Genomic DNA, 14,831 nt, shown 5'->3' on the forward strand with positions numbered 1-14,831 from the left:
GGGTGGTCAATTCGCAGCTCGTGTTACAGACTTTTGCGCTTCGCATCTTATCGTCAATTACGTTGTTTTATTAGACTTATGAAAATTTGTCACGGAGTTATCGTTGATATGCCATTCAGTAATAAAAAAACGTTATCGTTTTATCCTTTTGCACGAACACTAAATCGTTATCCGCTGTTGCAGATATCAGTTTAATTGTTATTATATTGTGTATTGAGCAAGTTCGCATAATGTCTAAAATAAAACTGAATTGACTCGAACATCGTATTTTTCATAAAATGGTTAAATAAAGGTATGTGCAAACGTGCATTATAATATGCAGATAATAATAGTTAAATAATAATAGTTAAATGGTAAAAACTAAAGACAAAAAAATATATTTGTTACTTTCATAGCTATTAATAGATTTATTTTAGTTTGTAATAACATATTTTACACCTTACACAGGCGCAATAGTGGCTCAGCTCAGCGTTTTGAGTGTCGTAGTGCGTGCGGGTAGACTGTGTTGAGGACACAAAGAAAAAAAACACCATGTCGATGTCACGTTCGATTTTATTCTTTTGCTTAAAAATAAAGAATTGTTGACAAATCAAAAAAAAAGTTAAATAGTTGCGCTCGTGGGTGCGGTTATAAATATATATATATAAATAACAATGAGTTATAAGTAGGGCGATGAAAAATATCATGGTATGAAAGACGGAATTATGTGTGGTTTGCAATATTACATTAGAGCATAGACTCGAGATTGGTAAATTGGGTCCTGAGAAAAAAGAGGTAGTAGGTAAATTGGTTGTAGGACACTTTGTACGGTCACCCAGAAAAAATGAAAACCGCGGACAGCTTGTACTATTTCAGGTAAAAACAAATGTTGAGACATGAAATGTTAGACATACTTTGTTATTACAAACACAGGTAGTTAACAATGTTAACATACATAAATAATAATAATAATCAGGGCTAGGATTTGTATGCAATAAAAAATTGTAAAATATGCATTTTATTTACCAAAATATGCAAAATATATATGAATTTAAATTGTTATAAAATAAACACAAAAATATATTTACAAAAAAAATATTTATTTATTAAAATACATCAGTGATTGGCTGTTTGTTTTAATATAATACAATTGAGAAATAAAATTTATAATTCACATTCAATAGTGAAAATATTTTTAATTTTATGTTTGAAAAATTAGAAAATTTATGTTGGACAAAAATACCAAGTTTTATACTTTAATCAGCAGCTAATTAAATACGAAATATTAATTACAAAATACTGTAAAACATGTATTTTTCGCAATAATATTCATTTTATCAAAAATATGCAAAAATATACAAAATAAAAACACCACCATTTACATACCGTACAAAACGTCCGCGATCGAAATTTACCAATTCATTATCACCGTACAAAGTGTCTGCGATATGCAACTCAAATAATAGATAGTACAAACTGTCCGTTTACTGGTAAGTTGAGTCCCGAAAAAAAAATACATAAATTAAAGTATATTTGTGGTTTTGTAATATCATATCACATCTAAATAAATAATAATGATATAAATAATCAAAAAATTGTGTTCCAGTAAAAAATGTTAATATACGAGTAAGCTAAATAATACAATGTACAAAGGTACATGTAAATTCCACCCAAACAATGTACAGGTATAAAAAAGGACTTGTTAATTCACCCCGGAAAAAATAAAAAATCAATTTTTATGATTTTTATTAATTATATATGACTTGAGTGGTAATTATTTATTAATGTGTGAAAAATATTAATATATAATATATTTATTTAAATACTTATTATTACTTAATACTTTACTGTGTTATGATTTATATTATTATTTATATAAATAATATAACACATTCTGACATTCACAGAATTGTAAATTAATAGTAAGTAATAAATGTATTCTATTTAAACCTATTATATTTTAACATATAATTGTTTAATAAAAACGTTGTTTTTTTTTAACTTGAAATTATGTAAAAAAATATTTTCAAAAACATTAATGCTTTCTTAATTAATGAGTTTTTTTATGAAAAAAGAATCACCATGTAAGACTGGAACGTCTGAAAAACATCGAAAACTATAAAAAAAAAAAAAAAATACTATTCCCTGGAGGCCGACGAAATTTATATAAGCAATTGGCCACTTGATGTCAATCGCATTCACCGCACGCTCTGTCGAGCTTGCTCCTGTTGCTGGTTGAGGCATACACCGGACGGCAATGCCAATTCTACAGCCTACAGGACTACAGCAATCTGAGCAAAACACCGAACGATGACAAGCAATATCTGTACTCACTATTACGAGCTTGTCCCTAGTAAAGTCACAATACAGTAACTGTACAGATTCGCTTTTCATATACTTACTCATAACTCATAAGCCATAACACCGATGAGTGGTTGTATTTACTAGTCTAGAGCTTGCTCCTAGTTTAAGACTAATACGACCACTCCACGGGTTATCGACCAAAATCCCAGTCATCAACATTCAGAGAAAAACTACGACTATCCTGAATTCCTGAAGAAATCACCGACCGAATAGAATCATTAAAACTGTCTTAAACACATGGTCCAGAAAATACTAAGATTCGCCGTGCCATAACGACAACCAGCATTTCACTATCCCTATCAATTTCGGAAATCGGGTGAACGTCTTTACTCATTCGCCGTAACCATTATATAAATTCAGTGAGTCATTTATCATTTATTATAACATTTATAACCATCTATATGTTTTCCCCCCTAAAATATTGTGATCCCACAAAATATTACTTGTAAAACTCGAAAGAATTATTAAAAAACATACGATAGTATGATCAACAAGAATTAATGTAACCAATGAATTGAATATATATATAATTATTTCTACCATAATAAAAACAGCTAACATTTCATCAATCAAAATAATAAAGTTAAGTTTTGTTATAATAATAATTATTTTATACATAATACGTAAAATAATTAAAATTTTTTAATTAAAATGGAGAATTCGCACTGCTGTATTGTACAAATTTTGAATGTATTTAAAGCTATACGTTGTCATTGAATAGGTTACTGTAATGCTGTAATGATAATATATTATATAAATAAAATAATCGAATTAAACTTGACTTTGACAAATCATTGAATCTTAAATACAATGCGAAAATGATGTTTTCTTTTATTACTTATACTATATAGTATATTATTTTATACATATATATACTATATAAACTTATAGGAAAAAAGCGTCACCTGATTTCAAAGTGGAGGAGATTTTCCGAAAATCAGGAAAGGCAGTATCTCATTAAGCGAACGTCTGAAAAGAAACCATAAAGGAAATGATAAAAAAGGCCTTAGGTTATGGAAGATGATATCAGTTATACCATCAATTTCAATAGATTTCATATTTTTTAATGAGGATAAGCTGGTAAATATATCGTGTTCACTAAAAAAAGCAGTTACTAGGAAGATCAAAGTTAGAAATACCTATACTAAAAAGAAAAAAGTACCTAATAAGAATAAAAAGGTAAAAATCAAGGTTGTGAATTTAATGTACTAAAAACTGACAAAATATGCTTAAAAATATACTATAAAAATTAGAAATCATTAAACAAAATAACTCATATTTTGTATTAAATAAAAACAAAATATAATATTAAATTTAAAAAAATGTAGGTACCTACATAGTTTTTTTTTTAAATATTATGAATCACTTATTTTTTACAATGTCAATAAATGTCTTCAATATCTTATTCTGTGTTCAATATTTTTTTTTCTTCAATCAAAACGCAGGAATGCGTTTAATTAATAATTATATCTAATAAACAACGGCATTCAACATTTGGAATTTATTGTTTAGAATGCCTATTTGGCTATATATATATATATATATATGCCCTCGTCCCGCAATATGTTTTGAAATAGCAACCGAACGCTTAAGTTATTATTAAAAGCATAATAGCTGGGTCATTATTGACAATAACAACGATTGACGGCATTTTATGATTTAAGATACCTATGAATTGTTTTCAATCATAAACATATTTAGCGGTACACGCCAGTAAGTCGTGTATGGACTACATTCGGGTATCAACCATAATATTTCCAAATTCTAAATATATCAATATTCAATATAATAATATTAGCGTTTAATATAGCGTTTTCCATAATTTTATTCTGTAATATACGTAGGTACGACATTATTAAACTTATCAGAAGAAAAAATACCAAGTGTGTATCTATCCCCCCCCGTAAATACTATACTCAAGTATGGCGACTGCGACTGATACATAATATTGTAATGATGAATTATATGTGGTGTAGTTGGGGTGGGTGGTGGGTGGGTAATGGGTATAGTGGGTGTGTGTATAATATTACAGTATGAAAGTATCGAGCATATTATTTTAAACACAACAACAGTTAATAGTTACAATGCCGGGCACGTGAACTGTTAAAATCTACCCGATGGCCGTATAGTATGATGTTCTTCGGAATGCCGGCGCCACCGTGGCCGATCGGGAAGAGGTCCCGACACCGCACGGCGCTGGCGCAGTATCGCTCGCTCATACTACGGATACCTGTGGGCTGTGGGGGCCTGGATCAGCTGGTCTAGAAAATTTTTGACGCTGCGCAGTACGGTACACGACGTATTGAGTATTGACGTTTGCATCGCACACATCTAACAAGTTATTACGCGTCAACCAAAAATACGACCACCCCGATTATCAAAATTGGTCTTATCAATTGGGAATTTCGTTGTTTTTGTAGAGGTGTTCCTGTATATATGTAAAAAAAGAGCTGTTGTCGCAGCAAAACTGGGTCGGGTGCTGGATGCCCGCCGACTTGCGCATTGTCGACCACTTCACTTGTGAGAGCAAGTCATAGCTGCGATTTCACCAGACCGTCCGGGTCTGTCGATACTCGTTGATCTGGTCGTTATATTTATGTTATTGCGATTGACCACGATTGCGGGGCAACCGTGTTCATCGTTATTGCGACATTAAAACAAAAATATCATATCGCGTTCGTTGTAAATACGCAGTTAATCATACGATTACCTACCAATAACAAATATTAAACGATATTATTTTTTATCGCCAGGACGTTCCGTATCGTGTGACGTGTGTGCAAATTCCATAGCATTCATCAGATGTCGACATTTTTAAAAAAACAACAAAATTTACTAGTAAGTACTTACACAAATCGTGACGATCTGTTTACACATTAATTATTTAACATCCTCATAATTTTATGCGATTTAATGACTATCTCATTATGACCTATTGTCAGTAATGATGTGGGAATGAAAAACAGCAACTCAATATTGCTTTACCCAATTTGCAATATTAGTAATATTACTAAAATTGTATAAGGTACTGATCATGTGTTTCTTTGAACATTTTCTTAGACTTTTTTATCCAAATATATTTATTAATTTTTTTTTTATACTCATCTACATTTTTATTTTTTTTTCATTTTTATAATAATTTTTTTATTTTTAAGCAATTATCTTTTTAAAACAATTAATATTGAACAACATTAAAGATTTTTTGATTTTTAGATTAGTTCATAATTTATAACAATTGAAGTAGTTAATGTTAAAATATGATCTTATTGTCCGTGTGATATAACTTAAAAGAAAATAGAAAAAAATAGGAGAAATGTTAAGGATGAAATGTTGATGTATTTATCAATTAAATAACAAATTTTGAATTGGATTTTTTTCCCTGTGAATTGTTTTGATCAACTTTATTGTTTCTTATCGACATTTTAAATACCAATACATCACCATAAATAAACTATGTTCTTCAATATTTTTTGTATTTATGTTGTGAAATATAATTTATATGGCATGTTAAAATAACAATTAACCTAATCTATGTTAGATTTTCAATACATACCTGTAGTTCTTATTAATGTATAACTAAGTAATTTTAAGTATAATAAAATAAATTTTTTTTATCCTTATAGAAGGAATAATAAAATATTCTAAAACATTTTTAACTATGTACTAACTACTTACTATTCAGTATGGTTTTAATAGCAGTTTGACAGATATGGTTTTCATTAAAATCATCTTAACAGCTATGACTGTATATTATGTTCTCAATAGTTTTAGTTTTACTATTATTGTTTACGCATGTTTATATCCCTATTAGAGATATTAAAGATAATGGTACTGGTGCTTAAGATGCTATTTTGGTTTCCGATTAGATTCATTATTATTACATTCTGAATACAAAAAATTAGTTACAGTTAATTGGTTGTTTTATAAAATATGAATATTCAATCTACCAAATTCTGATAAAGATTTATTTTATTTTATTTTACACAAAACTTTAATGTTACCTAATAAAAAAAGATTTGTAGCCACAGATATATATTTTGATCTGTATTAGTAATTACTAATTATGGACAAAAAATAAATCCTGGAAATAAATTGTATTGTGATAGATTCATATTAAGAAAAAATTATGTTAAAAATCTAAATGCTATTAATAAATATAATCTTTTATTTTATCAAATACCTTAATTATCTTAAAAGACTCAATAACTTACAATTATCTAATGTAAAAATTAAGAATTTAAACATGGAGTGTTTGAACATTTTATATAATACATGTTACACCATAGTTTATTATAAAATTTATATTAGAGTTACTTGAACTTTTTTATGATGATTTTTAACTTTTTCATTTAAATAAGAAGTCAGTTTTATTTAATAATATAAGTTTTTAATTTATATCACACTTAAAATGTTTGATTGGTTACTAATCAAATTAATTCATTTTATTCCTTTTAAAATATTAAAACTGTGTAGGCTTAAGATTTATGTTAGTATATTAGTTACAATAAACTAGCATTGTTTTAATCAAAGTTATTAAAAACTTGTATTTTATCACATATTACGTTCTAAATTATATGGTCGTATTATCCAGCTATACTAAATTAGTAACAATAATTGTATGTATTGAATGCAACATATTGTAGGCTAGGAGTCTTATAAATTACAAAAGAGGTCTTATTAACTGGCATGTACTGTTAAATGTTAATATACATCATATTTTATTTAAACTATATAATAAATTACTAATGATCATGCCATTTATAATTAAAATTACCATCATATAATTCATTATAAGTAGGTATTTATTTAATATTTTTTAAATATCTTTGGATAAAGATATTTGAAATTTTTTATGTCCATATTACTATTAATAAATGTCATATTATTAATCTTTAAACTTAATTAATTATTATAGGTCAAAAAATCCAAGTACAAAAATATAACATTAACTGATTAAAATCATCATTATAGAAGAAGAAAAAAGTACCATAAAGAAAAAATTTAATTGTTTGGCAGTCATATTTTAAGTAATAAGTAAGAAATGAAAACAATTTAATTGGATTTATTTTTAATAAATATATCATAAAATTACTAATATGTATTCTAGGATGGCTTCTTCAAATTATAACTCCAATTCAAAAAACTCTATATATAATACTTTTTTAAATTTATCAAGGTCAAGAAATTCTTCTAACATCAAACTAGTTAAAGAAAAACTAAGGTAAGTTTAGATAATTTATTATAAATGTATAAGTTGGTATAGGTAATAGGTATTTTATAGCATTACCTATAGTATTATATATTTTAATCTATAGAATTTATCTTTACTTATAAAGCCTAGGTTAATTTTAATCAAAATTAATTTACAGACAAATGAAGAAAATAAGGAACAAAATAAAAAAGATTAAAAAGTACTCTCCAAAAAATTTAAAATGGTATAATGTAACTGTAAAATATTCAGATAGTCTCAATAAAACTTTAAAAAAACCAAGGTTAATACTAATAACAATATAGTGTTTAATAAGTACAAAAAAAATGAAGTTATATTATGATTCTAGGTCTAGCATTCCAATAGAGTGTAAGATTGAATGCCCAAAAACTTCATGTTGTATTCGTATTACTAACTTGAGCAGAAGAGTAACTACTAATAACCTTCATGAAATATTTTCCGAATTTGGAGAAATAAAAAAATTAGATCTACATTTCAACAACTATGATAGAATTTCTAAAGGATTTTCTTACATTATGTTTTCGGGTCCAGAAGAATCTGAAAATGCCGTTGAATCAATGAATAGATGTGAGTTTAAGATATTCATTTTAATAATTTCTAACAATTGTAATTTATATATATCTAATTGAAAATAAATTAAAATAGGTGAAATTGATGGATATGAAATAATATGTGAACTATGGTTTCTGCCATTCATAGAATACCATGTAAGTTCTATACTCCGTGGTGCTTGCAGCGGAGTTAGATACAAAAGAAGTTCATCAAGACGTGTGTTGCCAATTTATATTAAACATCATTCTCCTCAAGTAGATAGATTGAAATCTTATTCTAGATCTCCTCTTAATTCTCTTAAGTCTAATAATTATTTATCTTCAAATCGATTTTGCTCAGGATCATCGAATAGATCATATTCTAGATCTCCAAGGCAATCCAGATTAAGATCTCGTTCTAATTCTCAAAGTATACAAGGTTCTATATGTTCAAAGCATTCTCGCTCTAGATCTTAAAAATATCTTTTTCTAGAAGATATCTTAAGAAACTTTATTAACTTCATTAAAAATAAATACATTCTTTACTTTATAAATGAATTGATACAAACAAGTACAAACTATTACAATTATTGTTCTTATTATTTTTATTTTACATACACTTAAGAATTTATTTTGTATACTTTTAAAATCAAGATAATGCATTTTTTGTAAATGATAAACCATTATTAACATGATAAAAAAGTAAAAATATTTATTTAAATATATAAATTAATTATTTTTTTCAGTGTAACAATTATAAGATAATTTAAAAATTGGAATAAACATAAAATGAAGAATTATTAATTAATCTTTTGAAGTTCAAAAATAAATAAATAATATCTTAATTTATATAACATTTTTAAGATATCATAATATGATAACATATTAATATTTATTAAATTAATTAAATATTTAATTTGAAATAATTGTTTTGTTAACTAATTGTGATTTGTTTCTTTTGTAGAATTATTTTTATTCTCCCTCCTCCCCCTCAAAAAATATGCAAAGTTTTTTTTGTACATTTATGAAAAGTAAGATTTTTTTTCACTTGAAAAAATTGGTTGTATTGTAATCATAAAATATTTCATAATAATTTACTTTAATTTATCATTTATAAGAGATTAAATTAATTTTAAATGGTATTCTTGTAAGATATTTGTGTGCTACTTTTAATTAAAATATTGTGTATACTATAAAAGTTGTTTGTAGAGTATGGCGGAGTTGTTTTAGATCCCCAAACTGCTGGTGACTTGGTATTTCTAAAGAGTCTACTAATGATGTTTATTGGTTTTTAATAATTTGTTGTATATTCCTTGTGAGCCACATTGTTATGTGTGGTTGTAAATGTACTTGTCATCCTTAGTTGAGTATGGCTGAGACATTCTGTATGAATTTCATTCAAACAATTTTTGAGTACCTAGGATAAAGTGGAATCTTCCATCCATTTTTCTAGAACTACTTATCTGTTTATATCCTTTATTTCATCATCCACTACATGAGCATTAGATTGGGTTATATTATTGTGTTATTTGGACAATTACCTTATTTGTAAATATATATAAAATCATTATATTTATGTACTTAATTATTTAATTTATGTCCATTAAATTAATTTTTATATGTGCAGCAATATTATAAATTATTATTTTATAAAATTCTAATTTTTTTTCCTGTATATATACATATTATTATTGCTTATTAGTTATTAGTAAATATTATATTCAGTTATCAACTGTTTAGTATATTATCCATTAGAACTATTATTATTTAGATTATTGCTTAAAATGTTATTATTTTTAGTTAGTTATATTAGTACAATATTAAATGCACTTTATTCAAATAAATTTATAATTGTAAATTGTTGTTTCCATTAGGCACTGTCAGCATGCTGTTATAAATTATAATAGTTTACTATTATATATAGCTTAATAACAATTATCTTAGTAAAATAATATATATATAAGACGAGTATATAATTAAATTACTTTAACTTTATTCATGTTACTTTAAAGAGGTGTTAGAACTAACCAATTCAAAATATTGCGCAATTATTCTTCTAGAGTAATAATACAATTTTGGCTGTACTGCATACGTCATGATTTTATTTTTAATTACATTTATATAGAATAACTAAAAAATTTAAAAGAACGTTCACCTAAAATAATTTTTTCTTTGAAACCAAATTAAATTGTTTAAAAGTAAAACGAGTCATTCAATATTGTTCAAAATTTGTCAGTACTTTACTTATAGATCACTTATATCTAATAAATGTATATATAATAGAAACTTAATACAATTTTAAAAAGTTTTATTTCATGAGTAATCATCACAATTTTTTTTAATTGGACATAATTATCAGAATATAAACCAAGCTAGGTTATATATTTATAATGCTTAAGGGACCATTACATCAACATTCTCATTAATTTGTCTTCTCTGACTATCTCGCACATTATATAGAAACAAAGATATTCTGAATTTCCCCTATTACGACTCTCTGGTTCAGTTTAGGGCAGAAGCACCTATAATATATTTTATATAAAAAAGAATATTTCTGTGCATTGACTGGATAGATTTTTAATATTTTATTTTTTTTATAAATTTAAACATGCTTTAATTTAATTTAATCTCCATAATTTTGGAATTATTAATTACTTTTTTAGCCATTAATATAAAATATGTTTTGGAGCAATCTAGACAAAAATAAAATTTTTTGTAGCCACATGTAGGTAGGTAAGTATTATGGAACTTCATTTTTATTTCCATTTATTGGTGGTTGATATTAAGATAATAATTATTTTGAATTTTTCACTATCAAGATTGTCCGAGAAGAATTTAATTAATATTTTGAGACACTTTGATTTTTCAAATCAACATTTCTTTAAAATTATAAGATTGGTTGATTTTAAAATGTTTTTTTTATCTATTATTAATTAAAATACTTCAGTATATGAACAAGTATTTTCGTATCAATATTATGTCTTAATAAAGCTAGTAAAATGTATAGCCATTATATATTTTTTTAAATTGTAAACATTTGATAAACAAAACTGTATAATATTGGAACCTTTAAATGTATAAACTAATAATTCTACTTAAAGGAATTTAATTTTGACTGTTTTTTTAGTAAAATAGAAAATTTTATGCTAAATATTGCACCAACTATTATAGAAATAGGATAATATTCTGAGTTTGTTATTAATATGTGTGCATGTGTAATGTGTGCTTTGTATGTGTATGGCATAGCTTAAATACAATATTAAAATAATAATTATTAACTATAAACAATTTGAGGTCTACACCATTCTTCTCTTAGGTGAACGTGAACCTTTTGTTACTTTTGTTAGCTTACATCGGGTAAAAGGTATTAGTTCATTATTTGTTATAAAATTAATTTTCAAGGGTCACCTATTTCATATTTGTAGTTATGTAACTATGTAAGTAGGTACTTTATGTTGAGGCAAAAATTCTTTTATAGTCTGCATAAATGCCTGAGTGAATGTTGCACTTATTTCTAACGTTGTATTCTGTCTGGGTTTTCCTTGTTTAACTCTTTTTCCTTCAGGTTATGGTAAATGCATAGAGCCGGGCAAAAATAAAGGCTTCGGACTTTATTGAATCACTTCCAAATGGTGTCTAAGGAATAAATTTAAACATCAATCTGACATAATAAAGTCTAACTCTTCAGAAGTTAACTTAGTCTCACTCATCATGCATGTTAGGTATATTTTGCATTTTGTATAGTACATTCCATGATTCGTTGAAATGGAATGCCGCTAACAGGTTAAAATTCCAATCGAATAATCGATGCTTTCCTTCAAATCAGAATAGTCTTATTTATGGGCACCTACAAAGTGACAAGTGACTGTATATTTTCGTAATGTGAGTAATAATCAATGCCTAAGAGCATTATTTCTTAAAATGAATTATTAATGCACTTGATTTTATAATTACCCAATTTGGTACATGCTATCAAAAAGTAGCTGCCTTGAACTCAGTTACATGAATTCCTTTGGATATTATATCATTTATATCGGCAGGGTTTTCCTCTGAGGCTCTGAAAGTACCTATGTGATGAATGATGGTATTGGTTGTAGTATGCCTACTATTTGTCTCTCCGAGGTAAATTTGTTATCAAAAATAGTTCGCTTATTTAATTTAACTTAAGTATAATAATTACAAATGTATTTAACATCGCAAGGTGTGAAAGTTCTGTGGACTCAATAACTCTAATACATCTGAATGTATTAAGCTGAGGCCTTCCTGATATGTGGCGTACCCGTTTCTCGTGCTGATCCTAGACTTGAAGTCCATGGCTTGATTACGGTCTCGCTGTTGCGTCCTTTCAAAAGTTGTTTACGTACATGAAATCTAATCCGATTTCTATATTTTCGACTTGCAATAACGAGATCGAGTTATTTTTTAACTTAAAATATTCATCAAACACGTCGAAATGGCCACGAGGAAATGTCTTAAATCCTGTTTATATTTAACTACAAAATATAAAAAAAAACTTGATTGTATGAATTTTGCGATTATGGTATTTGAACAGGAACTTATTATTATTCATATAGAAAATAGTTATAGTTTTATGGATAAAGATTAACATAATATGGCTATGGAAAAAAATTCAACAATTTTTTTTGATATATTGACCAAATGTTGAGAAAATCTTATCATACTATTTTATCTCTCGTAAGAGCTTTTATTCCACTTTGTCCTATATCGGCTGTATAATTTTGTTTTAATAAATATAAATGTATTTATATAATATATTATTATTGCTATTCTTACACATTTTTTAAAATTTAATATTGTTCCTTATTTTAAGTTATAGTTATTATCATCAAAACTGTACTTACAATTTTCCAAAAACAGTATAAATCTTCCTATTCACCGCGAATTACTGCACCTATCTAGGAATTACTTTATTGGATTTTATCATATATCATCTGGTATTTAAGTGAAATTTTTTTATTTTAGTGACCATCTAGATTCTTGAACAATTACAAGACTACTAAATTTTTTAATCAGTAATCTTTTTTTGAACTTTCGCTTACAATTTATAAATATGAAATTTTAACTTAATATGAAACTTTTAGAGCACTCTTATTTGAGTAAGCGGTAAAATACCTGAGCAAAATTAGAAGAAAGATATTTTATTATCTTCTCAGAATTTTCCATAACTATTCTATTTTTAGGACCAAATATTTTATATATTTAAAAGAAAAATTTAGTGTCTTCCTACTAATAGAATAACTCATTAAAGAATTATTAACAATTTCGAAATAAATCCAGTTTTTAATAATTTTGTATTTGAAATTCTATAACTATTTTATTTATACAGTTATACTATCTATTTATTCTTTTTTTTTTACCCGAAATAATAAAATTATGTGTTTTTTTTTATTGTAATCGATGTTGGTGTATATTAAAAAATAGCAAATACTATCAAATTATTAATCATAATGACAAAAATCTATTTTACTCTTAAGTAGGAAATTAATTAATTTTTTTTATTTTTGGTTAACTGTAGGAAATTGTCTGTTTTCCATTGAAAATGTAAGAGGAATGTTAACTAAAGTATGAAATTATAAAAAAGTCATATTTGAATACTATAATAAATTAGTATGTAAATAGTAGAGATGACCGGATGCCACTTTCCAATTTTCAATATTCTATGTATCTGTATGATAATTCATAGAATTTAAATAATATGTTGTTATATAATTGTATAAATTCATGCCCTGCCTATTTTAACATATAGATTATAGGTAATATTTTAAATATGTTATTTGCATTTTATACGATATCTAATCATTATAAGGAGATACAAGGTATGGATATTTACTACCTATACATACAAATTTTAACAATAAATGTTATACAATCTGTAAGTAACATTTGTTATTTTTTTTTATTTTTACAAAACGCTAATTTATTAACCTAACCATTTTGCTTTTAATGTAGATAGTTATCATATTAATAATAATCAAAATGAATGTAAATTATATAATATAAATATATTAGGTATGTAGGTGGACAAAAAAGCGGATAGGTACTATCTACTCAACATATAATGATATAACAAACGTCATGGGAATTAGTCGACCGCATTTTAGACAAGCGTATTTCGTATTCATTCATAAATAATTGTATGTTTTAACTATAAAAACAGTAGTTATAAATTATGGCATATGGGTGGTTACTGCCTAACTGGTTAGTTATATATATATATATATACACTGGTGTTTAAAGTATAAATATTAACCAATACCATGCCATAAAGTTTTTACAGAATATATTTAATATGATATTTAAATTATACTATTATTAATTATTATTTGGTAGGTTAATTTTAATTTTTTTAATATTTTATCATCATCAATTATCAATACTGTAATTTATAGTTTTGATACTGTAATTATGAATACCTACCCATGTGTTTTCACTGATTAATTGTGAAGGTTAAGTTATACAATGTTACATGTATCTCATTTTCAATAGGTATTCATTTTTTGTGATAATGTTAAACAGAAATATTTGTATATTATGTTACGGTGAATAATATATAAATATGGTTAATGACGTCATTTACCTAAAAATTGGTAAATATTGTAAATATAGATATTTTTAGGTATTTGACATTAATTACCAATTTAGTTGGAGAATGATGTTCAATTTATTTACATCGGTGTGATTGTGTGAACGACATTCAAGAATGTCTA

General features: G+C 25.9%; 1 protein-coding gene across 1 annotated transcript; it reads left to right on the forward strand.

The window, feature by feature from the left end:
* The first annotated feature begins 7,319 nt into the window (after positions 1 to 7,319).
* On the forward strand, positions 7,320 to 8,669 carry LOC113558744 (RNA-binding protein with serine-rich domain 1-like). Its single transcript, XM_026964271.1, has 5 exons — positions 7,320 to 7,377; positions 7,451 to 7,564; positions 7,713 to 7,835; positions 7,902 to 8,140; positions 8,219 to 8,669. The coding sequence occupies exons 2-5, from the start codon at positions 7,452 to 7,454 to the stop codon at positions 8,578 to 8,580; spliced, it is 837 nt and encodes a 278-aa protein (XP_026820072.1). The 5' UTR covers positions 7,320 to 7,377; position 7,451; the 3' UTR covers positions 8,581 to 8,669.
* Positions 8,670 to 14,831: the final 6,162 nt, after the last annotated feature.

This window comes from Rhopalosiphum maidis, chromosome 3, assembly GCF_003676215.2.
Source record: "Rhopalosiphum maidis isolate BTI-1 chromosome 3, ASM367621v3, whole genome shotgun sequence".
In the NCBI taxonomy this organism is placed as follows: domain Eukaryota; kingdom Metazoa; phylum Arthropoda; class Insecta; order Hemiptera; family Aphididae; genus Rhopalosiphum; species Rhopalosiphum maidis.

Excerpts from the sequence above, each read along its gene's own strand:
- LOC113558744 (XM_026964271.1), top strand. The coding sequence starts at position 7,452 with ATGGCTTCTTCAAATTATAACTCCAATTCAAAAAACTCTATATATAAT. Across the intron at positions 7,565-7,712 it reads CTAGTTAAAGAAAAACTAAG|ACAAATGAAGAAAATAAGGA; the intron begins GTAAGTTTAGAT and ends ATTAATTTACAG. Across the intron at positions 8,141-8,218 it reads CGTTGAATCAATGAATAGAT|GTGAAATTGATGGATATGAA; the intron begins GTGAGTTTAAGA and ends AAATTAAAATAG.